Source organism: Montipora foliosa, chromosome 1, assembly GCF_036669935.1.
Source record: "Montipora foliosa isolate CH-2021 chromosome 1, ASM3666993v2, whole genome shotgun sequence".
Lineage (NCBI taxonomy): Eukaryota > Metazoa > Cnidaria > Anthozoa > Scleractinia > Acroporidae > Montipora > Montipora foliosa.
Window position 1 is genome coordinate 15,307,571 of NC_090869.1, and position 27,500 is coordinate 15,335,070.

Genomic DNA, 27,500 nt, shown 5'->3' on the forward strand with positions numbered 1-27,500 from the left:
TGTGACATTTTTATGAACAGTGAACTCGAACCTCTCACTAGTAAGAGGCACAGTAAACAGCGAACTCGAAATCTTCAAAAATCCCTCAAAATACCCTTCTGAGGCGAAAGAACGACAGTACACCGCAGGTAAGGTAATACAAGTTTATTACTGGGTTGCCTATGGGCAAACCCAGTCGAGGTCTGCGTTTAGTTTGTTTGTAAAATTCTTGCCTGTCACTCCCCTGGTAAGTGGTGTCTTTGTGTATAGAGCCTTCTGCGCGTATTTTCTTAGGATCAAGAGGGTAGTGGAACTGCGTAGATTTCTCTGGTGGACACAGTAGAATCATTAACTTAGCCTGCAATGGAGTCGAAAGTCATGCAACGCGAATGGCGTTTTAGTGGATCCTTAAACAAAATATACCCTTATGGAGCTCAATAATGGAAAGTCAGTTGGATAAACTAGGCATGAATCTCAATAGCGACGAGTACTGGACTTCGACAACAATCTATCGCCCGTCGAGACGAAATCAAAGTGAGCAGTATTTACCTGAAGTACATGGTAATTTGACACAATTGAGTTTCTTGTCTTCACGCACGCAATGAAATAGGAAGAGGTTTTCGCCTCTAAGAGCAAATATGTTGTTTGTTTCAATAAAATTTTCGCTGGAAAAGGATTCTGTGGTATTTTCTGCCTTTGTGAATTATAATATCATGTTGTGTATTGAATTTTCGAGCTTAAGGTTCAAATGTGATATGGGAGACGTTTTTTAGTATTGCTCTGTAAGCAGGAAGGGTTCACAGGCCTGTCGGAAGCGTGCTTGAGTTTCAACAAAATGAGGCCCAAAATCAGTGAAAACTTGTGACGCAGATGAATAATAAAGTAGCTGCTATTTCCAAAATGATGGAATTACCTGGTGATAAATAACGTCGTACGCGTCTTGGAGAGTAAATTTTGACTTTGCATAAACAAGAGTTGGGCGATTGTCATCTTTGTTTTGACTTCGCTCATTTCATTGTCAAACTTCATAACACTTCACAGAAAAAGAAACTTACAAAAACCCGGTATCTTGCCATCATTTGACACAGATGCTTTACTGTTTGGCGAGTAAACATGCCGCGGTAACTTAATCACGGCGCCCGCTGAATTCCGGCCATGTCACTTTCGATTTTGCAATTTACTTGAACGTAGCAAAAATCTCCCAAAATGTTTGTCGCTGATCGTAACTTTTTATATTCTATATTCACGGTTCAAAATTAATGTTGTTTTCATGTCGTAAATATTTTATTCTCGATCGACCGTTCGGGAAACTTCCTTTTGCTCTTTCTGAAAAGTGTGTATCAATATTTATTTGCTTTTTCATCAATATTTGTTTTGCATAAAGCAAGCTAACAGAATCTGTACCTTGCTGAGTTCGCATTTGTTAGCGTTAATAGTATTTTCGGTCAGATGTTTCTGTTTTTTATGAGGGGTTTATTGTTTTAGTCTCCCATCCCAACACTAACCCCGCGAAACAGGGTTTGACTTCAGTGAAGTTTAGTATTACAAAGTTTTCGGATGCTCATAGGGCACACTTGTGGTGAAAAGAAGTTGTGAGGGAACTTGAAAATTATCAACATGTCAGCCCAGAAGCCAATGTTTCTCGCTTCTCTTTTATTTGTTATTCTTCAGAGACTGGAATGCTGTATTTCAATACCACACAATTCAGTGCCTTCTGATTTTCTGTAGCACGTACCACAGGCAAGCCAGTGTATGCTTCACAGAAGCATCTAGTTTAGCATTGATCCATGCACATATTTATCGATGAAGCCAACGATGAATCCAATACATTTATTATAAAATTACAAACAGATTGTGAAGGATCCCTGTGATGGCACTGCTATCTCTACGAAATGTGTTGATATCTTTAAACTAGAGCAATATTTTTTCTGTCTATCACTGGAACTTAATACTCAATTATTGGAACTTGTATTTGTATCAGTGCTTCAATATGCATTTCGGACAATTTCGTTTGATTTGTTTGCCTCAGTGGGCGATTGATTTGATTCATCAGCTTCCGAGCCAACAACCTCGATCAGGTAGATACATTTATGACGGCAGTGTCTCCGCATGTGGTATAGTTTGTTGTTCAATGAGCTGTCAAATACATGGCGTCTCTTTTTATATCTCATTCAATAGGTAGTTGTTGTCCACCGTGACACAGGGGGGCTGGACAATCTGCGAGTCATGCAAATTTCGCACTTAGTCTACGCACCCATTTCAAATAGCGCTGATAAACTGTTATTAAGTCTAAGCACCCATTTTAAAACGGTCAGCTTTCAATAACTGTGTGATTCGCATGTTGACTCGCCATTTTAGCTCGCATGACTCGTAGTAATGGCTCGCATGCCTAGCATTACTGGCAGTCATGGCGCGCACGAGTCGCATGCCTCGTTGGCTCGCACATTGTCCAAACTCTGACACAGGAGCACAACGTCCTTTCCCGCAGAAAAGCTGAAAGACTCAAAGCACATTGTCTTTCCCCTTGAAACATCGCTAAAGAGATCGGCACCTTGATGAATTCATACTTTCACCAACGAAATCATCAGAAATTGCCGTTTGACATACAAAGCAACACTTATCAAGCAATTCCTCATACAAATTAACTTTGATCTGTTCTACACGATCATGCATAATCCCTCGGCTGGCTAAAGCACTTCGTGTTCAGTGAAAATCCTGAGCAGATTGAGATGAATATGCGAGACTGGACTGTATCGGTGACGAAAATTGTTAATAATTTCCGGTCGGCATCAAAAGTACTTGTTAAAGTCAAGTAGACTACTGAACATTTTCGCGTTGTTTTATCGGTCGTGCAGTAGTCTACTTGACTTTCATAAATATTTTTTAATCAATTTTGACGATCAAATTGAAGAATTAAATATAATATCTGAGACATGGTCAGATATTATCTGTCTCAAGCCGATTCACGTGTGAAATTTTTTTAGAAAAAAAGAAAGTATTACGATACAAAGTTTTCAGATTTGGATTACGGATTCATGCAATCTCGTCCCCAGTGTCTGCTTTTCTTTTGGAACCCTGTCCAAAACAAAAGCGGACTCTGGGGATAAGATTTGGATTCACGACATTCAAGATAGGAGCTTTTGTAAACCGGATTTATGTCAGTTTTTAATTAATGACCCGAGGAAATCCGGGAGTTAAAACGCTCCGGTCACGAATCCGAAATCGTTTGCTCTTGGGTAAACTTTGTGTTTTAATAAAAGCCGAGGATTAATCACTCCCTTTAATTACTCTTATTATCATTCTCAAAAGGAATATGGGTAAGTATTTCACGTTTAGTATTTTATCCTCTCCAAAAATTTTCGGATGGTATCATTTCTTAAACTGCCGAGTTATTTTTAATAGTGATGGATGGATGTTTTGGCTGAGCTAGCTGTTTACTTGCAACCGTATTGCTCAGCAGGACAGAATATTTACGTGGTATCTTACACTTTTGCTTTTTTCTTGCATGCAGTCAATAAATAACATCCACATCCACGCGTGACACGAATGAACTTCACCTCGAAGTTTATTCACACGTCATCGAAATCGCGAAAGAGAATACCGAAAGGACTACAGAATACTCGATGACGTCGACCACTTAACATCTTTCAAATCACAATCGGTATATTCAGTGGAAAGAAGGACGACTTCAGAAACTTAGAGGTGCTATATTGCTTCGAAGTATTTCATGAATGATGTAACGCAAACGCTCAGCCGACAATCATTTTCCATCCGGTGTACAAGTCAGCAGTTCTAAATCATTGACGTTGCGTAAAACGGGAGCTTTGAAGGAAATTCGAGTCAAACAGAGGTAAGAAAACCACTTTTCTTTAAGCTCCACGAATTTTGAGGCCGTAGGCTCGCGGCGATCGAAACAAAGGACGTTATGGATACCACTTGTTTTGGTGTTTCTTGTGGCTTTTGCTCTAATAAAAATTGTAAGGGAAAATCGCTATTTATTTTGGGCAAATTAGCAATGCCAGGGGCTGTAACTGCTGAATACCATACCAACTTTCATTCGTACTGGGCGGCGTTCTTTGAAGAACGAATCAGGATACAATAGCTGTTATTTTTATGCAAATAAGTGGAAGGCTATTCAGCGGTTAAAACTGCTTAAAAGTTGCAAAGTTACGTTTGTTATGTCTCCTCTAAAGGTTGGATTAGAGAGACTACCGTGTGGGGTAGCTTTTTCTTACGTATATCAAGCAGACCACATGAAATAAGTTGAATTGTAAGTGCTGTTGCGATTTTTGATCAAAAGAGCCGTGAATTGAACGATCGGCTTAAGTAAAGGTCGACACGGAATCGTCTATAAGCACGTCTGGGGCAGCTAAATACAATGACAAGCAATCGCATTTTACCTTATAAATCACAAGCGACACATAAAGAAACGACGCGGAAAGTGCTTTTGGTGCAATACAAGCACGTCACGCGAACTACACTCAGTGCCACCGAGCAAGGTGCGGAAGATTGAGACAATCAATTCACTGGAAAGAATGGAACCTAATCCCCTAAAGATAAACAAATAAAAGTATGATGTCGTCTCCTTCACATCAGCTAGCGCGTGAAGGAAGCATACATACTACATGATTACGTAACATCACAGCACACGTAGAAAGGGTGTTCGTGCTTCCTCAGTTTTCCATGCGTTAACACTCTAACAGAAAAGTTAACATCTTTATCAAACCATTTTTCAGTCTTACGTCTCTTGTATATTAGGTGGGTTCATACTAAGCTTAGTAAGTATACCTCAAGCATACTTGAGGCGTACTTCAGATGTGAACAGGTCTAATTTCAGCGTAAGTAGGCAACTTTGTAGCCTTGGAAACGCGTGATCTTCAAAGCCGCCGAAGTACACTTTCAAGTTTGCTTACGCTTTATCAAAACAAGATCAGGAAATTGAAGCATCAATCAAGCTGTGATGAAATATCCCGTTTGCGTAAGCCTTACTTCCCCTTACTTCCGCTTACTTCCTCTGTGATGAGAAAGTGGTAAAATTGCTGAAATAGCAAAGCTCTCTGCCGTTGCAGTAAAAAATCATGAGAAACAAAAGGTAAGCAATTCGACTTGAAGTTTTTGAGGTTGCATGGTGTACCTTGTGGTTGTTTTGTGCATAGAGTAGTTAAAATCCTGATCACGTCATATGCATGCGTGTGAAATTTTACCTCGTATCTTGATTGACAACCCCAATTGCTTCAAGCATAATTTGAATTCTAATGTGGACGCTTATCACGGTAAGTAGGCGTTCATGCTCTTCGCTAGTATGAACCCACCTAGTGTCCTGGTACCTGAAGAAGATAGTGGCGTAAAAAAACTCACCTCAGTGACGAGTTTTCTCTAAAACTGAACCCACTTTTAGCTCAACGAAAAATAATTATCCTTTGTGTAAATTCATTTACTGACACGCCTAGATTAGCTGAAGCTATTTGCGGGTCAGACCTGTAGCTCATATCAACGGTTGTTGTGATTAAAGATTGTTCATTTTGTCACTGATTCTTTAAAAAAATAAACATGTTCTTGAGAACAACTTTTATGTTGACTCGTTTCCAATGAAACTCTTCTTAGGGTCAAGTGTTAAACAACAACAGTGTAATTCATTTTCCTCTGGCCCGAAAACATCATATAAAGCCTCATTAGTCAATCGAATGAAACCAAACCAAAAACCAATCGAACCCAACCGAACCCAATCGTTCCATTGGAGTTCGATTGGTTCGGCAATCGAACATAATATCGAACTGGAACTTTTTTGTGAGCCAATCGAACTCAATCGATGCGATTGGTTCGATTTTGTTTGGTAGAAAAACAATATGGTATACAAAATTGATAAGCATTAACTCTTAGTAGAATTGGAAAGTATTCACTCTTTTAACTGAGTTTTAACTAGAGGAGCAAGTGTGAGAGATATTAACACATTTCAATGAATCAAAGCTGGCCGCGGTCATCGTCAGTTACCCTCAGAGCAGGACCCCTATCTCCTCTTTTCTGCTTGACAACAAATTTATCCCCGACACGGACGGCGAAAGAGCACTCGTGGTAGGGTTAGTTTCACCTCTGCCTTGTCCGACATCTTGCCTGTTGTACTCGTGTTTGAAAAAGAAGCCAATAAATAACTTATTTGACCCCAACGCTTTGTTTCAGACCAGATGAAACTGGTTCGTGTTTGTTGGGGTGTTCGATTTCGATTATGTTCGATTGTTGAACTGTTCGATTACCGAAAGTTCGATTGCGTTCGATTGGCAAAATTAAATGAGGAGAGAGCACGTGCCAATACAATAATCGATTACCGAACCCAATCGAACCCAATCGAACGATTGGGTTCGATTGGGTTCGATTAGTGAACGTTCGATTGACTACGTCGGGTATGACGGCTGTTCACTGTCGAAACCAGAGTCGAAGAGGAAAAAGCAAAGTATCATTTGGTAATTTTGGATCGCTGTATAGTAGCGAAAAAACTCCCCTCTGTGACGAGTTTCCCCTTAAACTCAACCCACTTTTAACTCAATTAAAAATTGTTGTCCATTGTGTAAATACTTTTACACTGCTTTTACTGACTCGTCTGGATAAGCTGAGGCTACTTCCGGGTCAGAACTGTAGCTCATATTGTTGTAATTAAAGATTGTTCATTTTGTTTGTTGTCTTAGTTTTTCAGTCTTAGTTAAGCGTTTAAAATAACCAACCGTTGAATATCAACACAACGGTTTGCCGCTCAGTTTCTTGTCACTGTTAGTTGGCCCTATGTAAGTGTTGTAGGAGCAAACAGCACTAAATATCTTCCATTAAAAAAGTATCATATTTCAGTCCGTCCGTTGAAAAACTCCTGTATCATGTTTTTTCGGTTTTAAAACCATTCCAACACGGGCCAGCTTCACGCCAGCACAATTGTAAAAACAGGAAACCCGGGTGTTGCCTCAGTATTGTCTGGAAATGTGTTTCATTGCCATAGGGGTCATGCAAACTAGAATGAAGTAAATTCCGGCCGCGCCCACTAGCTTACGTGATAAAATATTCGATTCCTGCTCGTTTATGAAATGTAAATCTCTCCAACAGGTCGGCCACTCAATGAAACTATTCTCCCTTTGAATTAGTATTTTTTCACGGTTATTTATTATTTACATGTGCCTTTCGTAATCAGGTAATGCGCTTTAAACAACAGCCATGGGAATAACAGGTTCAAAACAGAAAGCGAGAAAAGTTGGAGATTTTCAAAAGAAGTCGATTGTGGGAAGCAGAGAACAACTCGTAGAATGTAAGTAGTTTGAGAGGAAAACGTGTTGCCGGCAAAATCCGTTCTCAGGTTGCACATTTCACCTAAGTTTTTCCCATTCAGACGAACTGAAGAAACCTTATAGTTTTGCGGAGCCTAAATTAAGCCTAGAGAAAAATTAGGATCAGGTTAGGATTAGTTTTGGTTATTATACATGGCATTGTACATGGATATCAATTCACTTATTATAAAAAAGTAACTAATGAAAAGAAACGTGTTGGGTTGAGTAGTAGTGGTGTAGTGGTAAAGACAGAACTACATATTTGGAGGGTGCGAGTTCGAATACCGGTCTGACCGGTAAGTTCATAGTGCAGTTCTTTGTTCCCTTGCTATATTGTAATGTTGAGACTGAATTAATAATTAGGGAGCTTAAGCAACGACAACGGCGACGGCAACGAAAACTTCATCTCAAAATATAAATTTGCGTTATTTTAATTGCTTCGTGACTATTTCAACGTTTTTAATATGACAAGGGTGTGTAATTCCTCAAAGATGACACCAGTCGGAACGGCACTCCATGTTAGGAGAGAAAATCAAAATTTATCCTCAAGTGCTGACGTTCTTCATAAAACCAAAAACTTGGCTATTTCACGTTGTAGTTTTGCTGACGACGGCAAAGAAATGGACAAAAGTCAAAAACGCACGTGCAGGGCGTGCAAAGCTATTGTTTTTACCCACTAAATATGCAAATTTGTGACGTTCTCGTTGCCGTCGCCGTTGTCGTTGCTTAAGCTCCCTAATAAGTGTATGAAAACAGAAACTGATGCGGGACATTAAGAAGATGTGTTGAGATGCGTAAGACAGAGCTTGGTGAGGGAAGGGAGAGATGTTTTCAATCCTATTTTGGTGGCTTCAATAGGTTGAGTGCATATTCAACTTAGGTAAAATATGGATTACGAATTTAACTTAGATGAAATCGGATTCAACCTGAGAACGGATTTTACCGGCATTAAAACATTCGTACTGTGTTAAGGACGGTGCCTACTAATTAACAATATTTTTGCCTCGGTGTGTGATCATGCAGGAAATGTAGATCTTAACAAGTGTTATTAAAATCCAAAAAGAAAATTAGGGGTAACCACGCATTTTTCAAAGATAATTCATGAATAATATTTGTAAAAAGCTTTAAAATACAAAGCAATGTATGGCGTTCTCTCTCAAAAATGCATGGTTACCCCCAATTTTCTTTTTGGATACCAAGAGTACTTACTAAGATCTACTTTCTCCGGATAGTTTTAAACCGCGCAAAAATATCCCTGTATTAGTAAGCATCACCGATAGGAAATCCAAGTATCTCAAGATGTGCAGAACGTATGCGCAATAACAATAGTAGGCACCGTCCTTAATAACCGTTGGAGAGTAACGCTTTTAACGGAAATTGATCAAGATGGTCTTGTTTCCATAACTAGGGCTAATGGATTACATTGGAAAACATAGCTCTTCAAATAGCTTTCGAATAGTTAATTATGTAGTATATCTTCCTCGCTACTGCTACAAGTCGTGCAAATGAATCAACATATTTGTTAAATCAGGAAGTTAGAATTTTTTTTTTCTTACTTGTATTCGCAGGGGAAAATCTTGGATTTAAGATTTTTAAAGAGAGAATGGGCGAAGAGGAATTTCAAAGGAAGATGAAAGAGGCTGATGAGGTTTGTCTGAAGTAGCAAAGAACTTTGTTATCGTTACTGTTGATGTTGTCAGCTGTTAACAATGTTGTTGTTGTTGTTTCATGTTGCGTTGTTGCCTACACCCTAGGACAACTGACAGTGCGAGGTTTGAGGTCTGAGCATGCGCACTTAAGAAAAAAAGTACTCCCAATGGTCACGTTTTTTACTTCGCTTGTTAAAAGTTTGTTCATCACAGCTATGAACGTTGTGTAGCATGACGAAAGGAAAGCCTGAAACATTCATGACTGAACGGGATTCGAACCCAGACCGCTGCAATACCCGTATGCGGTGCGTGGGAAGAAACGTGTTTATATATGAGTTGTTGTTGCTGCTTATGTCGTTGATGTCACTGTCAATGACGTCGTCGGGATTGTTTTCAACCGACGTGTTTTTTTGACGTGGTTGTTGTTGTTGTTGTTAACGAATGTTAATTCGTGTGTTCCTCTTTCGTTTTGAGCCTCCACCCAAACCTAGCCATTTTAGCGCGTCACAGATGGCTCGTTACGTAGCAAAATACCAAGCCACCTTTGCCTTGAAGGCGCTCTTGACTCGTCAGCGTGGAACCCACGCCAAAGGTGTTGGAGCTATTGGTACAGTAACAGTCCTTGACAACTGTAATCTCCCAGAGCACGACTTTTTCAAAGCAGGACGCATCTACCCACTTCGTCTGCGCCATTCCAATCTGGTTCGAGTCGATGATGCGCAGCTTGACGTGAGAGCAGTATCGTTAAAGTTTGCTGACAGTGATTTTGAGTCTCCGCTCGATCTTATGATGCACACGGGTGAAGAAGCGGCATTTTGGAACATTGTTAGCTTTGACAAAATGATTACAGCGCTCGCTGGAGGCCAGAAACCGTTCAAAGAGTTTTGTCTTGAGAATCCATGGCAGTAAGTTACTTACTTTTGCGGCACGGAGGGAGACCGGAAGTAAACATGCCAGAACAGCGGTCGCTACGATTTTAGAGAGCTTTAGATTCTAGGACGAGAATGACTACGAGTACCAAATTTTCTCATAGAACAACAGTGAGAGCGCGCAAACCAGCGTCATTTAGGGCGGGAAAAACGTGTTCCCGTCATCATTTTTGTACGAGGTTTTGCAAAAATGCCGTCGTGTCAAAACAAGTCAACTACACGGTAGCAGTTTTGGCATTTTTTGATCAGCAAAAAGGCCCAGGTAACAGCAATAAGAATAACTGAGCAACCTATACTGCTAACAAAGAGTAAGATTAATCGTACGGGTTATAAATCTTCTTAGTATTTTTTGTAAAAAGCAAAACTCGTACTCGTTCTCGTCCTCGTCCTAGAATCTAAAGGTCCCTTTTGAGCCACGGACGGAGACCAGAAGTGAACATGCCAGAACAGCGGTCTCTCTTAGATGCTGAACTAATCGTCTAAATAGTGAAAGGAAGTCTAGCAATATAAATTTTGTGGTGTCAAGATGAGTTAAAAAGGAAAACAGATCACTTCCGGAGTCGTCCGTGGCTCTAACACGTCGCTTGCTCAAGCGCTGACTTCGATTTTTCTTTGGCAGTTTTTTTCTTCTGTGGCAGCAGTTAAGTGGTGCTTTCAAATAAATTAAAACAATTAATTGGGAAAAGAACATTAATCACTTGCGTTCTTGATTTGGTACTCCTTTGCGGGAAATTATTTAAATTGCTGCTAGCAGGTGACTGTCGCGATTTACTGAATTCTAGAAGGGAAACTTCCGGTCTATATTCTAAGTTGATCATCATTTTTTCAGCTTTTACCTCGCAATAGCCGTGTTCCGCCGTGCTCCAGACTCGTTTACAGACCAGCACTATTATTCATGGATGGCATTTCATTACAAAGCAAACGACGGCATTCCCCGTTACGCCAAGTTCCGCCTCATACCCGGGGATTGCAGAGAAGAGACTGGGTTAATGACAGAATATGACCAAAGAAAACCATGGTAAGAGGCATTTTTCAGCAATCCACATCAAAACAGCAGCACGATCTCAGACTTTTCATCACTTTCTTTGGAAAAAGAATCGGTTTCCGTTTTGACAGTACAGTTGTTACACAGCTACTATTATTCCATGGCAGGGCATGACATGCATGCCTCCCGTTTCTGAGCATGGAAATCAACGCTATATCCTATTTCACAGGTTTTCGTTTTTTTTTTCTCAAAAAGAAGGGAAGAATCTTGTCATCAAGAGGTCACCAAAAAGAAAACTGTTGTACCTAGGGTTCATGAAAAATGTTAAGTTTGTTTCGACATTCCATTTTGTTACACGTCCTTTTGAAACGTTTACAGGAGACTTCTCCTTAAACACCTGTATGAGATGTGCGTTCAGGTAGCTTGAGTCACAGATGTGGTTTCCTTCTTCGCTTCTCTCCGCCCGAAAAACGACATTATATATTCAGGGGTCATTTTTCAGGCTGAGTGAAGCGACAACCAAAATACGTCTGTTTCGTGAGCTACAACTTGAGGTGCACCTGAAATTTGCAGTATGAATGCCGCAGAGTGAAAATATGTCTTATCCTCCAGGGTAAGTGATAGATGGGAAGAAGAGACAAAACCGGAAAGCTACCTCATTCCTGAGTTTACAAATCGCTTATCGAAAGAAGCTATACGATATAAGCTGCAAATACAACTCCATGAAGTAACACCCAATGACTCCCATCTTATTCTCCATGCCGCGAGGGCTTGGGATCGAGAAAATCATCCTTGGGAGGACCTTGCTGACGTCACAGTTACCTCGCTTTTACCAATAGAAGTTGGAGAACGTACTCGCTTCTCATTGGATCACCATCCTTCTTCTGTTGACATCCTACCCGCTCAGACCATCTACGACTACAGCTCTATTTCGTACCTGCGATCCAAAGTTTATCCCGCTTCCAATAAAATGAGTTCTAAAAAGCCCCGACGAAAGATTTCGATGGAACAAACCTTGGATGGAGCAGAGTACAGCATTCAAGTAAAAACAGGGAACCGAAAAGGAGCTGGCACCGATGCTAAAGTGACTTTGACAATAACAGGTGCGTATCATAAGGCCGCTGTTACACGCTGAAACGTTTAGCTGAAACATATGTTCCAAGGCGCTGAAAAACAAGTTTCAGAAGGCGTTGCACCGTGTAATATAAAATGTCGAAACTTGTTCGGAAACAAAATGGCCTTGAAATGTTGTTACTGTAGTACATGTAGATTCCCCCAAAACAAGCGGTCGATACTAGTTCCACGGTCTTGACCGGTTCTGATCGGCTTACGCAGCGTAGCGTCAGAAGATCTAGCAAGACCAATGTCACCAAGTGGTGTAAGACAGTGAAACTCTTGTTTTTATCCCACCGAGATCCTTGCGATTATTTCCGAAAAAGAAAGCGGTTCTACTTTTTGTGAAACTCGTCTCACAGCGGAAGTTCAAAAACGTTTTACGAAACTGGCCGTGTTACACGATGTAACCCCTTGTGAAACATGTTTCGCAACGCCGTTGCACATAAATTTCTGCTAAAAGTTTCAACGTGTAACGACATCTTAAATGATGACCAATTTACCGACCAATTAGCTCAGTAGCCAGTGCTGTCTTACAACACTTGGTGGCATAATTCTCTGGGACGTTAAAGAACCTTATACCTGTCTCCGTTGATCTTTGACCCCGAAGAGTGAAAGTCGTTGACTCGGTTGAGTGAAATGCATTCACTGACTGGCAGCAGTCTTTTACTTTGGGCCTTACGGGAGTGAGTGAAAGCTATGGAAGGCACAAATTCTAATATTTTAACGCCGGCGAAAGATTTTAGAGTGAGCCGTAGTAGCGCACGCTTCAGAGCATGCGCCTGCCGGAAATGCTAACGCAAGAAAACACACGAGTTGGAACGCCATTGGAAACGCAAGGTGAAGCTACAATTCAAGAATTGGCAAAATTCTCATTCTCCTTCACTCGAGCTTGCGCAGGCGTTTGCCTTTGAACCGGGACAATGCAAGGGTAAAGGCAAGCACAAGTTAACAATACCATTCCCACGCCACGTTAGAGTTAACACCAAGATGACGTCAGCCTCACCAGCCATTTTGCTGCGCATGCATGTTGAAATTCTTTAAATTATGCACATTCTGGAGAGGCTAGGAAAACGTAGGAACATTAAAACACAATATTACTTTATTTTCCCGCCATTACGAGAGAAGTGCATAGCCACTCTTCGGATCTGTAATTGCTAATCCTCATTCATTAGACAATACAATCCTAGTTAATTGACCGCTCCCCACTGGGGCTTTTCAGGGCCAGTGAAACACAGTTAACGAAAGGACGGAACAGAACAACAATAACTGTTAAGAATCCCGACTGGCTGTAGGCAAACCAGTTGGCTATTTACAAGTGCAGCTGAGAAGTTGAACCAGGAACTACCTGACAACGGGTTGTCAGAGTGGGTCTTGAACCCGGGGTCTCCGGATCTCAAGGCAAGCGCCCTAACGACTGGGCCAGACTGCCTCCTGCATTCATTCATTTGTGCATTCACTTACACTGGTTAACACATCCTGCATTCACTTCCAGGAACCAAGGGACGAACCAAGCCAAAACTGTTGGACAAGTGGTTTCACAACGATTTTATCAAAGGCCAAGAAGACACTTACGTTATCCAGGCGGAGGATGTGGGAGAACCAATCATGATTAAACTGGAGAATGACCAGGGAGGGCTGTTCCATCGATCTAGTGACTGGTTTGTGGACAAGGTGCTTATACGTAGCAGCAACAGTCGTGTGCCCGTCTACGAGTTTCCATGCTATGCCTGGGTCCAGCGGGAATCAGTGTTCTTTGAAGGAAAAGGTGGGAGACATTTCTAACCTAGATTAATCGTTGTGTGATTTTACCTCTCGACTTCAGTCACCGTGAGTTGCATGACAGTGTATGTTTAAAGAGCCTCCGCAGAAACAAGGAAACTTACAGTTTAGAGGACGTGTTCTGTGGAATAGAATTTCTCCGGTTTTAAGAACTCAGCCCACCCTAAGAGACTTGAAGACCTCACTCAAAGGGAAAGATTGTTATTTCTAGAACTTTTAAATAGTTATGTTTAAATAAGAAACAAATTAATATGATAAATCCGTATTTTATATTATAATGTATATTTTAATTTTCCCGTTTACTAAGCAAGACTAGGTTTGTATAAGAAAAATAACATAGATGTCTTTTATATTTTTATTATAGAATATTAATTAAATGTCGTAAATTGTTGTTAGTTAGACACGATTCCTAGGAAGACCACTTTTATCGTGATAAGATGTCGTGTATGATGATGATGATGATGATGATGATGATGATGACCGGTGCAACTCTCAAGCTAACCGGAAGGTGGTCATTTTGTGACTGAGTTGGTAATAAACCCGTAGAGGATGTGAAATATCTACAGGTTTATTACGAACTCACAAAATGTGCTTGCGGGTAGTTCAAATGGCAGAGCACTGACTCGGTATCGCAGAGTTGACGGATTCAGATATCACTTTTTCAGGCTTTCAATTCGTTACCGCCGAATTTACGTAAATAACTACTATGGTCTAAAAATCCTAACGTGCAGCCCTTATTGATACCATTGTGTACTGCAAAACGTCCCAAAAAACGCTGTTAGTCGCTCCTACTAATAATTTCATTACAAGTAGCTGACATGATAACAGTATTTGACACTATTACATAATAAAAAAAAGATAATATAACTTCTTTTAAAGCACGACTTCATTTATTAGCACATGTGAATGTAACTGTCATGGAGGTTGTCATTTTCTGAGCAGGCCAGGCGATGATGAAGGTTCTCCTCAATCTTCCTGCTCATCCCTTCATTTTTGTATTCTTGTTATGTTTCCTCTTCATCTTGCATATAATTTATATTATATTAATTTATATATATTGTAATATTAAATTGTAATAGTACATTTTTGTATATGCTAGCTTAAGTAACTTGCTGCCTGGCCTGCGTTGATTAGATATTTTATCTGTAGGCCGGCAGTCCTATGATCTTTTGTTGTTGTCATTGTTGCTTTGAAATAAATGATGACGATGATGATGATGATGATGATGTAATGATGACGTAATGACGACCTAAAGGAGGCGACCAGCAGTGCTCTAAGAGCATTGTATTAAAACTGTGGCGGCTGTTCCACAACAGGGCTTTCCATTTTTACTTGGTTATGTCGAATCCCTTTGTAAAATTCCAGTTTCGTTTTTTTTATCTTGCAGCGAAATTGATCACCGATGAACAACCTGAGGCAGTAAGAAAGCAACGGCAGTTAGAAATCCAAAACAGGCAACAGATTTACAAATGGGGGGATGATCCCAACTTCATCGGACTTCCGGGATTTATCAAGGCAGAAAACGCCAAAAACCTTCCGAAAGATGTCCGTTTTACTGAAGAAGCTATTGATGACCTCTACAGCGCCAAACACAAAGCGCTGGTTAACCTTGGTCTTGTAAAACTGTTGAATTTGTTTGAATCCTGGGAAGACTTTCAAGATTACCGCAAGGTAGTAAGGAGGTGGCACTATCCCATCTATGATAGAAAGAATATGTAAAACCGCTTAAGCCTGGATTTTTTCAGGCTTCTTTCGCAACTGCTCATAGCTGCAATGATCTCCTTCACAGAGAACTCCTCCACCTATTGAGTGGCATTATGCCATCTATCAGGAACGAAAAATTCTGGCAATTCAGTTGACAATGAGAAAGGTCTGTTCGATTGACTGAGTTCCTTGGGGAGTGATTGCTCGATATCATAAGATAAACTAAAATTGAAGCATATAATTTCGTCTTTTAGGCATTCCGATAAGGTAATCAAGTTCTTTTTTAACACTTACAGGCGTTTGTGTCTTTCGTCGGCTCTGTCCCACCTGCTGCCGAAGCCTGGCAAGATGACAGTTTCTATGGATCACATTATTTGAATGGCTGTAACCCTGATACAATCAGGCGTTGCACGGAGATTCCTGTCAAATTTCCTGTCACGCAAGAGCTGGTCGATAATTTGCTGGATGAAGGCGACACTCTTAACAAAGCGCTTAAGGTAAGAGGTACTTTAATTAAATAGTCTATGGATTTTGTAGTGTTGTTGGGTCACAGCTAACAGAGATACGATAGACCGGATGGTTTTTTTTCCTAGCCGTACGTACAAGCACCACGCGAGCTCGGTCACAGAAAATTGAAACTGGTCTTTCTGATTTGACGTTATGTAGTGGAGGACGAGAAAAGGAAGCCGACTTCTGTTTAATTTAGGACGTTCATCAAAATCCCGGCCAATTTCTCTCCTTCCCGAGAATCTCAATGGCACTCTATTCCCATCATTGTGCTTGGAATTCATATCCTGGTTGATGTCTGATTATGCACTCTGCTCCTTGTGTTTTCTGTGGTTCTCCAGTCTTCTTCTCTCACCAGAAATCGGCGGATAGTTTATAGGCGAATATTTGTTTTCAGTTTTGTATCATTAGCACATGGCTATCGTTTTCCAATCAGTCAGCCGAGGCTGAATAAAGTACTGAATATTGAAAGTGCATTGCATAATGAGCTATCTGTGAAAATTTGAACCCGTTATATCAGATTATCTCTGGGCAGTAATGCTTCGAAAATTCGACATTTTTCAAAAAAATAGATGGGATCAATATCGACTTTGACATCCAAGAATTTATCAGTTTTTTAATGGCTCATAACTCGCCCTTTATCCGAGCCAAAAGGTTTAAAATTTGAGAGTTCACTAAGTTTTTTCAAGAGAAAATGAGGGGAAAGAGAGGGAGGCTCAAGGCGTTGACCGGGATATGTTATGTCCACGAAAGTTATTTTTAGACGAGCGGAAGTCTTTGTTCTAGAGGAAGTCTGTCTTCCGAGACGTCCGCATGCAGTCTTGCTTCGCTCTCAGGTTCTTAGTGAAAAGAGAAAATGATGGCACACGTGGAAGGCTTATGAATATATATTTTCTTTCAAACATCGGACCGAGGTTGGCCTGCATGTGGACGTCTCGGAAGACTTCCGCTCGTCTAAAAATAACTTTTGTGGACATGACATATCCCAAGGGCTGGACCGGGAGCCTCCTTCTCTGTCCACTCATTTTCTCTTGGTTTTTTACAATTTGAATTCAATCTGTAAATGTCATGACATTTTCTGTGGGCAAACTCGTATGTTAACGGGACAAAAAGAAATCAATGACGTCAGCGAATATTCTCTTATTCCTCCTTTGTGGGCCGTAGCCCCTCTTACGCAATCGTTTTACCAGATGTGCCTTTTCTTTTCTTTCAATCTACAGGATGGTCGTGTTTACATGGTTGATTTTGAGATTCTTGAGGGAATTCCGCATTATGGACAAACCGATGAAAATTTAAAGAGGCGTTACACTTGCCCTGCCTTGGGATTATTCTACGTAAGGCGCAATGGTGACATTGTGCCAATAGCGATACAGTTATACCAGGAGCCGAGTGAGACTAATCCAATATGGACCCCGAATGACTCTGAAATGGATTGGATCTATGCAAAGATGTGGCTGAGAAATGCTGACACTCAGTGGCACCAGGTGAGTTTCGTATGACATTAATTTCGTCCGGTCTAGAGTATAAGACATTAAAGCTAGGATAATCATTGCAGTTAGCTAAAAAACTTAAGTAGATGCACTTGTTCATTACGTGTCCTGTTTGGCAGAGCTTGATTCCCAGCAAGAATGAAAGGAAACTTCTGCACATATCTCCTTGATGTTGTCCAGAACTTTAACGAATAATTGAACTCTTAGCCAGTTAAAACCCGCTATAACCAGTTTGAATTTTAACGGTTGCCCAATGACCGAAGAGTGGAGGTGACGTTGCATGACTCCACGTCGCGCATGCGTGATAGAACATCGAGGAGTTCCGTGCAGAGGCTTCCTAATTTCCTTCTCATTAGAGGGAGAATCAAGGACACCTCTGCCAGCAGAGTGTTCATTCCGCAGTTCTAATGTATCACATTTCGTTTATTCTAAATCGGATCTTGAGTATTAATAGGCATCAAGCTTACTTATCATGCAGGGATACCATCATCAGCATGAACTGTTTATCCTATTAGACTTCGTAACTTTGACCATCTCTCAAAAGCTTATCTCTCAGCAGACATTGTTTTCCCATTTATCCTTCCAGCTAAGGTCTTCTCTCTGTATCCCTTACTTCTTTATGATGACCATAATATTTTACCTTGTCTGCCATTTTTCTTACACTCAACGCTCGTCTCGTAACAAACGATTTTAAATTCATGATTTCAGATGATCACACATCTTCTTCGTTGCCACCTGTTTATGGAACCCATATCCGTAGCTTGTTGGCGTCATCTGCCCTCAATCCATCCCTTGTGGAAATTACTTAAACCTCACGTGCGAGGCATTCTGGCCATTAACACTCTTGGAAGAGAAAGATTGATTCCTGCTGGTGGTGTGGCGGACAACACACTTAGTCTGGGAGGAGGAGGTACGTAAATAAAGTATAAAATATCTTTCCCTGAAATTAAAGTTCTGTTTGCTGCTGAGGGACCCAAATAATTTTTAGCGCAGACCATGGATATGGAGACTCGGAATACAGAACCAGATTTAAGTAGGACCCAAACTTCACCCTTAAATCTGCCACTGGTGAATCTCTCCAAATCACGTTTATGAGAAAGTTTGTGTTCCTCCTACATGTGGTGCTTCTGTTTAAATCTTTTTTCGTGTCATACGAACAAAGTTTTTGATCCCCACTTCTCCTACACCAACATTTGCGATCCTATTTAAGCTAAATTGATCGGTTTAGAGGGCCTCAGGTTAAAACTGTCTGTATGAAATTACTCCAATTATTTTACTGCTTAGGACACATTACCCTCATGAAGAAGTACTACAAGAACATGAGTTGGTTGTCATATGATCTACCAAGAGTACTGAAAGAAAGAGGGGTCCTGGACGCTACCAAACTGCCAGGCTTCTATTACCGTGATGACGCTTTACGAATGTGGATGGCCATAAAGGATTACGTTCGAGATATTGTGTCGATTTATTATCATTCGGAGAAAGATATTGAGAGGGTGAGTATAACTGCAAATTCACTTTTGTCTAGATCGTTTTGCGCACCAGTAAAATCAATAGGTCAAGTCCTCTTTGCAATTTATATAAAGTACGTTACGCCCAAACGGTGGTTAATAGCGGACCTTTAAATTATAAAATTATCATCACTTTTCTTTTCTTTGCTCGTTTTCTGGAAAAAACTTGCCGCTGACATTACTGATAAAACGTTGACGACGGTGCATACTATTGTTATTGCTCATACGTTCTGCTTATCTCGAGATACTCTGGTTTTCATATCAGTGATGCTTACTAATACAGTGATATTTTTGCGCGGTTTTAAACTATCCGCAGAAAGTAGATCTTAGTAAGTACTCTTAATATCCAAAAATAAAATTGAGGGTAACCATGCATTTTTGAGAGATAATTAAGCTTCAGTTTGAGAAAGAACGCCATACATTGCTTTGTATTTTAAGTCTTTTTACAAATATTATTCATCAGTTATTTTTTAAAAATGCGTGGTTACCCCCAATTTTCTTTTTGGATTTCAATAACACTTGTTAAGATCTACATTTCCTGCATAATCATAAACTGGGGGCAAAAATACCTTTGAATTAGTAGACACCGTCCTTAAAACATTTAACATTGATGTTTTGCAATTCCAAGGACACCGAGCTTCAAGCATGGATTCTCGATCTCCATGAGAATGGTTATCCAGTCAGGGAAGGCGAAAGTGATCACGGCTTCCCTGCATCTGTGAAAACCGCTGACCAACTCATCCACCTGCTCACAATCGTCATCTTCACCTGCTCAAGTCAGCACGCAGCTGTCAATTTCTCTCAAATGGATTCATTTGGTTTCCCGCCAAATTCTCCCGCCCTTATGCGACAGCCGCCTCCCACGAAGAAAAATTCTGTGACAATGAAAGACGTCATGAAGAGTTTGCCAAACAAGCACCAAGCTGGTGTTACTATTGCAACGGTATATGACTTGACGCGTATTTTTCCAGATGAGGTAAGTTAGACATACGTGTATTGTTAAACGTCAAGAACCAGGGAGTAATCTTCTATTTTGGCTTTTGTTAACACCATTTTTAGTCAAACTTCTCTTCCAAGTGCCGTTTAGCAAAGTTTTCTTACTCCCGGCCCACACTTGACAGCAAACGAATAAACAAACCACAAAACAACAGACTAGTGTACCTCAGACCTTCGCTTCAGAGAGACATTTCAAAAGGAATCATAACAGCTCGTTACCCTGCGCAGTGTAGCGTGGTGGTAGGTTTAGAAAACACTGCTCGCAGACCTAAGATGTGCCTCTCGTGAATCACTAGAGGAGGCGGTGTCAGGAACCCATGACCCGGAGCCTACAACTCTACTGTGTTCGTGTAACGGCGTTTTCACAGACCGATTTATTTTTAGATTGAATTTCCCGCGAATGAGACTCCCACAGGAGCCCGATGACCAATTACAAGAAATTAAGCTGACGTCATAGGGTCACCGAACCGGAACTGCCTTTGTTTTTTCCGGAAAAGATAGTCTAAAAATAGATCGGTCTGTAAAATTGCCGTTACATAAGCCCAGTATAGGAGCTGTAGGCTCCGGGTCATGGGTTCCTGGCGGTGTGGTATATTGATTATGGGGATTGCCTTGCCGAGATCCGAACATCCCGGTTTCAAGACCCGTGCTGACCATTCATTGAATTTGATCGGTGGTAGCCCCTCTTTCAACTTCTCGGTTGTACTTATAAATAGATAGCTGGTTTGCCAGAGGCCAGTTGGGATTCTTAAAGTTGCTGATGAATGATTACGTTTCATTGGCTCTGAAAAACTCCTATGCATGTTGAGTGGTCGATTAGCCGTGTATTTATTTGTGATTTTAAGTGTATTTCACTCTCGTGAATAAGAGTGGGGCCGGTTTTTTTTTGGTATTGAGGTATACCGTATATGTTGTTGTTTCACGATTGTGTGCTTCTTATTTTTGCTTTCCAATCAAACTATAGAACTAGAAAACATATTAAGACCGATTACGCTTAACAACAATACAATGTAATAACCCGCTCAAAACAAATAGTGTGTTCTAGAATATGTTTGACTCCTAGATTGGATTTTGACAAACGAGAGTTAAGTTCTCGTTGATTGGCTAATAAAGAAATCGCTTCAAGTTCACAGGGAGTTAAAATTATGCAGAGATGAAGTTATCGAAGATATATTACTGTAAAAGGATGAGGCCAACCTAGGAATTTTTCTTTTTTTACCCAAGATCCGGAGAGTCAGCAACTCTGCACTTTCGGTTGCGCTCAAGCACTGAATTGCTGAGAATGTCGACGGCCTACAGAGGCACACCTTACAACGCTGAACGATACAATTGCCCAGTAAGCCGATTAAAGTTTCATTATTTCCTTTTTACAAAACTGTTTCATATTTAATTACAATGAATTTTTATTATACCCGCAGCGTTTTCTTGGTGATTACTCAGACGGCGCCTTCACGGATCTGGCTGCGCAAGAAGCCATTCTTCGTTTCCAAAGGAAGTTGAACGAGATAACCGAGACGATTAAAGAACGCAATAAACGCTTGAAGATTCCATACACTTACCTACTGCCAGAGAGAACACCTAATAGCATTGCGATATAGGAACTTCGCCCAAGGTGGATACAAAAAAACTGAAGAAACTATATAACACGCAATAGTTTGCAAGAGCACCGGAGTAGGTTTGTTTCGATTAATTGCAACTTAAGGTGAACTGCATGGAGGGTACAATTATGCTGCATTGTAACCGTTTCGGGAATGATAATAGACTTTAGGAAAAGGCTTTGGTAGTAAAGAGGTTTTAGTGGCAGAAGCAGCAAGAGTTGCAACGAATATCGAGCTTTTGCTTATACGCTAATGGTAGTCGTAGTGACGATCGAAGCGGTAGCGACTGAACATTGTCCACGCTAGCACTGGTGTCAGTGATACTGATAGTGGCTGGGACAGCGGCAGCTGTAGCAGTGGTGGAAGAGTTTAAGCAACGACAACGCCAGAAGGAAAGAATATTATTGGTTAAAGGAGGAACATTTATCGTGCTGCACGTGGGGCACGCATTTCAGTGCATTTCTTTGCCGTACTCCACAAACCAACAAGGTAAAGTCTCCAGATTTTAGGTTTGGCGACAACGTGAACATAAAATAATGAACCCGGCATTCATTTTCCTGTATTTACTTTAATTTGAAACCGTCCGTACCCTTCCAGTTATTATACGAAAAGTCGCCCATATTGTACAGGATGTGAACAGGATGAAAGAATCGCGAAATACCTACGATAGCGCCAAGTTATATTTTGGTGTGACTTTGCCGTTGTCCTTGCTTTAACAGGGAACTTAATTAAGCAATGACACCGGCGACGGCAACGAGAACGTCACATTTTTGCGTATTTGGTGGGCAAAGACAATAGCTTTGCACGCCCTGTGCGTGCACTTTTCACTTTTGTCCATTTCTTCGCCGTCGTCTGCAAAACAAAGGGAGCTTAAGATCTAAAGGCCTGGCCAAACGCTCGCAACATTTCAACGCAACATCTTGCAACATTTTTGGGCACAACATGTTGCGTACGTTTGGCCACCTGTTGCGATATGTTGCGATATGTTGGATCATATTTAAAAACGGTCACATTTTTCGTGCAACATTTTTGATGTTGCATGATGTTGTTGTCGTTTGGCCACGTTCACGCAACATTGTTGCACTGGGGCATGCGCGTTAGGTCCACTTGTTGCGCGCCAGGGGCATGGGGCACATAAACATCGACATGTGTTGAAAATGTTGCTTGCGTCTGGCCAGCCTATTCAACACATGTTGCAACATCATGCAACAATGTTGCAAGATGTTGCGTTGAAATGTTGCGAGCGTTTGGCCAGGCCTTAAGACGACGACGTCGACGACAACGCCACAAAACAATGATATCATTGGTTAAAAGAGAATAAATAATCGTGCTGCACGTGCAGCACGGATTTTAGCTCATGTTTTTGCGGTCCTCTGCATAACGACGACGTGTAATCACCAAATTTTAGGTTTTGACGACAAAGTGAGCATGGAACAGAGAATCTTTCTTTCTCTATTTTCAGTCTGAAACCGCTCGTACCAATTCACTTTTATGATACTTCGCCCACATTGTACGACGTGAAGGAGATGGAATAATCGCGAAAGACTTATGCTAGAGCAAAGTTTTATTTTGAGGTGAGGTTTTCGTCGACGTCGCCGTCGTAAATCTTAAGGTCCCTATTAGGGAACTTAAAGGCTGGTTTTCACTAGCGACGGAGTCGGAGTCGGAGTCGTAATCAGAAGCGCAGAGCGATACGATCTAGTGAAAATGAATCTGTCGGAGTCGGAAGCAGAACACTTTTCTTTGCCGATTCCACTTATGACTCCGTCGCTTATGATCCTGTGAAAACTGCATTGTCGTAATCGGAAGCAGAAGCGGAAGAATAAACCAATCACAATACTCGATTCCAAGCATTGTGATTGGTTGGTTCTTTCGCTTCTGCTTCCGACTCCGACAATCTAGTTTTCACTGGATCATAAGCGACGGAGTCAAAAGCGGAGTTGGACGAAAATGGGAACGTTCTGATTTTTTTGACTCTTATTCCGTCGAGCTTATGACTCCGATCTTTGATTTTCACTAGGTCGTAAGCGCTTTTACGACTCCGACTACCGACTCCGACTCCGTCGCTAGTGAAAACCAGCCTTAAGCAAGGACGACGACGACGTTTACGAGAACGCCATGAAACAATAGGCTTAATGAACAAAAACAAAGGCTCTGCACGCCCTGCACGTGCATTTTGCATTTTGGTGCATTTCTTTGCCGTCCTCGACCCGACAACGAAGTGAAATGATTAAATTAGAAGTTATGAAGGGGACGCGAGCAGCTGACGACGAATCTTCGATTTTCTCTACAAAAATCCACAGCGTTCACACCAGTTTCATTCCAGCAATGATGACACACATTTCCCTGCGGCACGACTTGGAATAATCGCGAAATTATTACAATGACGGGAAATAATATTTTTACACAAGTTGTCCTTGCTCAAGGTCGCTAATACGAAATAGCCAAATTTGAGGTTTTATGAAGGACGTCAGCACTTCGGGATAAATTTTCATTTCTCCCCTAAATTAAGCGCCGTTCCGACCAGTGACATTCTTGAGGAACTACCACATTACAATTACAATAACGCGAATTTATATTTTGAGATGACGTTCTCGTTGCCGTCGTAAGTTCTCGGACACCATATTGGCAGAGACAGCTGCGTTGGTAGAGTGACGGTAATGGCACTCGGCTCTTGGATTTGTGGGTTTTCATTTTAAACTAAACGTTAACGAGCGAGTTCTGCAGAAATGCCGCCTGAATATATCAAGACGTAAATGCCGATGCGTCCATTTCGTTCGCGTATCCAGGTTCAGTGATTACCAATACTTAGATGGTTTGCAACCAATCTCTAGAGACACATAATAATAATGCTGCAATGTGCAATTGCTGGTGGACGAACAAAGGAAGCTAATGAGAAATCTTTTGTTTTCGTCCACTAACATAGTGGCGATAACGTAACGTGAAAACCACCTATATAAGTGTTCATTCAAGAACCATGATATCACAGTAAAGGATCCATGCAAAGGGAATTCTTTATGTCTATTTAATCTCCTAAAGCGAAGCACAAGTTTGCATTGAATTATGATTTATGTTTTACGTGTGAAATAACAAGGAAAATTGGCTGAGGGATGATTTTTTTGTAGTCGCTTTAGTTTTTATCACGGTCTTTTTATTGTAAGTTATCCTATATTTATAAAGTTTGTTTTCGCGGATTTCCTGTTAATGAGAGGGTTTTGTCCAAAATATAATAAAATAAATATTACTGGATTTTCTCATTGCTCTTCAAATCTCGCAAATGCATCATAACTTAATTTATGCACAAATTAATGGGAAAACTAATTGTTTTACAAATTGACAGTGCAACAATACTTAGTCAGATGATTGAATGAAAGGACGAATTTTTCTGATATGACACACGCGTACTCTGAAACTGTACGTGCTTCTAAGAGGAGTCTCCTGTAGCTCATTTGAAGAACTTCTGAACTGATAATTTCTTTTTACAAGTAACCCCCGAGTGTGGTCTTGCAACACAGTCACAAATGGACTTATTCTTAGATACACTTTACGCGCGAAAACAAAGGGCTGCCAGTTTAACCAATCAGGAGAAGCCATGTCACGTGACTGCTTCTGCGATGATTTTTTTTCAGGGACATGACGACTTATTTTCGCGGGAACGGATATTCTAAAAATAGACTCATTTGTGACTGTGCTGGGGGAGCCCACCCATCCCATAACAAAACTCTTATCTAAGTCACTCTTAGCCACACCCAATAAGCCATTTCCGAGTTCATGTCTGCCTCCTCTTCAAAGCGAGTCTTAGTGAGAAGTTTTCCTTATGAAAATAAGAACTAATTACCATCACAAGAACTTCGCACTTACACTTAGACTCGCTTTGAAGAGGAGGCAGACATGAATGCGGAAATGGTCTATTTGGTTCGTGGCAAAGTTCCCATCATGATAAACGAGTCTCCTGCTTATAGCTCAGTGGTAGAGCATCCGAACTAGAAATCGCATCGGAAAGTCACAGGTTCGGCTCCTATAAAAAGCACTAGGATTTTTTCCCGAGTGTACCCGAGTCATGGCCGGAATATCTATCATTTTCGTTGACAGTTCAGTTTTTGTAAAGACTTGGTAAGAGTTTAATGACGACATCTGCTGTTTTGAACGCCCGCGCGCTCTAGTTAGTTCAATTTTGATGTGGATATTTTACATCGCTATCTATTTGAGAAAAAAGGCATCACCTTTTGGCAATAAGACATAGCTGGTTTGGAAAATTATGAATGTGGCTTAATTACGAAGTTCAAGTTCAATTGAAATTCTTTTCTGTACTTCCCAGAATATCGAGGTCCTCGCTATCAAAATTTGGCTATTTTTGTCTTGTGCATCTCGTCATGGCCGCCTTACTGGTGCTCGTACAAAATGGATATTCTTTTGTTTGAAACATCTCGGACAATAGACCATATTCGTATTCCCAGTATTGGACTGGAACTAGCTTGCAATGGAGGCTAATGCGGTGGGAATATATCAAAAAGTATTTGCATTTGAAAAGATTTCCCCGCATTAGCCTCCATTGCAAGCTAGTTCCAGTCCAATACTGAGAATACGAGTATGGTCTATCGAAATGAAAATTGAAGATCACCCTATTTCAGTGATGAACTGAATAGGAGGCATCCCCCGAGCGTCGCGATTCAACACCACTTGCTCCGAAAGCCGCGCACTAACCAACTGAACCTACAAATGAGCAGCTCCCAACGTCAGTGGCTTCATAGTTCAGTTGGTTAGAGCGTCGCACCCGTATCGCGAGGTCACGGGTTCAAACCCCGTTGAAGTCCTGAATTTTTCAGGCTTGTTTACGCAATAGGCCATTTCCGAGTTCATGTCTGCCTCCTCCTCAAAGCGAGTCTAAGTGCGAAGTTTTTGTGGTGGTAATTAGTTCTACTTTACATATGAATGAAAACTAATTTTCATAACAAAACCTTCGCACTTAGACTCGCTTTGAAGAGGAGGCAGACATGAACTCGGAAATGCGCTATTGCAAAAATTGCGTTTATAACTGTGAGTGAGGATCATAGCTTCACTTGATTTCATATCCGCAGTTCATATATGATCCATTTCATTTATCATTTCATCGTCGATTCATTCCTCACGAGAACATTGGAACCCACAATGACCAGCTCCCAACGTCAGTGGCTTCATAGCTCAGTTGGTTAGAGCGTCGCACCGGTATTGCGAGGTCACGGGTTCAAACCCCGTTGAAGTCCTCAATTTTTCAGAATTCTTTACTCAATTGCAAAAATTGCGTTCATAACTGTGAGGATCATAGCTTAACTTGATACGCCCTCTCCTGTTGTCCAAGATTAACAAGGTTCTACTCTGATATTTTCTGTCACGTGGTTAAAGTCAAGCATAAGGTTGAAATACTTTAGGAAATGATTAAAGAGCAAAATTGATGACGGTTTGAGTTGTTTTAACGGCTTACTGTAAAGCCGTTTTAACAACGTAAACCGTCATCGATGTGTTTCGAAAACTTGAGAATACTTCGATCGTCATCCCACGTTGAGAACGCTCTCAGTATCATAACAAAGCCAGATTCATAGCTACATGTTGTTGCTGCGTCATTCAGTGGGTGAAAAACTACATGTTACGTTTATGTACCTTGTGACGTAAATTCTGAACTTGGTTAAGCTTGATTGATTACAAATGATTTGAATAAATGTTTTCCTGATATTGTATGCTGTCCTCAAAGAAGGCATTAATATTGCCTGAAGGTTGACAACAGTCTCTTGTTCCTCGTTACTAAGCAATCGAACTGCAGTGACTGCATTAAAAAAAATGTAGCAGCGTGTCTGAAATACGGAGCACAGCGCAGTAGAGTAGTAAATCTGGATCTCGAGTGAAAAGGTAAGCGTGATTGTCGCTTTTTATCATGCTCTTCTGAAAGATCTTTGTAGATATTCCACAATGGTTATTT

The 27,500-nt window shown here is 40.9% G+C and overlaps 2 protein-coding genes, 1 long non-coding RNA gene and 2 other non-coding genes across 7 annotated transcripts in view; 4 read left to right on the forward strand and 1 right to left on the reverse strand.

Annotated features, from left to right (window-relative positions):
* The window catches only part of LOC137990917 (uncharacterized), a 5,565-nt gene extending 683 nt beyond the window's left edge, over positions 1-4,882 (reverse strand). The window contains exon 1 of the long non-coding RNA XR_011121577.1: positions 4,380-4,882. This is a non-coding gene — a long non-coding RNA (uncharacterized lncRNA). The remainder of the gene's footprint in view (positions 1-4,379) is intronic.
* Positions 3,213-24,810, forward strand: LOC137990896 (allene oxide synthase-lipoxygenase protein-like). Of its 3 annotated transcripts, none has more exons than XM_068836021.1 (15): positions 3,213-3,296; positions 3,491-3,829; positions 7,151-7,264; positions 8,852-8,931; positions 9,407-9,837; positions 10,691-10,879; positions 11,459-11,949; positions 13,455-13,727; positions 15,129-15,412; positions 15,742-15,942; positions 17,173-17,436; positions 18,151-18,352; positions 18,727-18,938; positions 19,582-19,929; positions 21,174-21,290. In XM_068836021.1, exons 3-15 carry the CDS (start codon positions 7,174-7,176, stop codon positions 21,219-21,221), a joined length of 3,114 nt encoding a protein of 1,037 aa, XP_068692122.1. In that variant the 5' UTR covers positions 3,213-3,296; positions 3,491-3,829; positions 7,151-7,173; the 3' UTR covers positions 21,222-21,290. The 3 variants fall into 3 exon arrangements, with proteins under 3 accessions (XP_068692122.1, XP_068692106.1, XP_068692113.1); XM_068836005.1 differs by lacking the exon at positions 21,174-21,290 and adding an exon at positions 21,368-24,810 and having other exon boundaries at positions 3,215-3,296; XM_068836012.1 differs by lacking the exons at positions 3,213-3,296; positions 3,491-3,829; positions 21,174-21,290 and adding exons at positions 4,997-5,071; positions 21,368-24,810.
* Positions 24,811-26,288: 1,478 nt separating this feature from the next.
* Trnat-cgu (transfer RNA threonine (anticodon CGU)) lies at positions 26,289-26,361 on the forward strand. Its single transcript has one exon. It is a non-coding gene; the product is annotated as a tRNA-Thr (tRNA).
* Positions 26,362-26,717: 356 nt separating this feature from the next.
* On the forward strand, positions 26,718-26,790 carry Trnat-ggu (transfer RNA threonine (anticodon GGU)). The gene has a single exon. It is a non-coding gene; the product is annotated as a tRNA-Thr (tRNA).
* A 462-nt stretch (positions 26,791-27,252) lies between these two features.
* LOC137990920 (allene oxide synthase-lipoxygenase protein-like) overlaps positions 27,253-27,500 on the forward strand; it is a 23,939-nt gene continuing 23,691 nt past the window's right edge. Inside the window, exon 1 of the mRNA XM_068836041.1 lies at positions 27,253-27,430. The gene's annotated coding sequence lies outside the window, so the exon portion shown is untranslated. The remainder of the gene's footprint in view (positions 27,431-27,500) is intronic.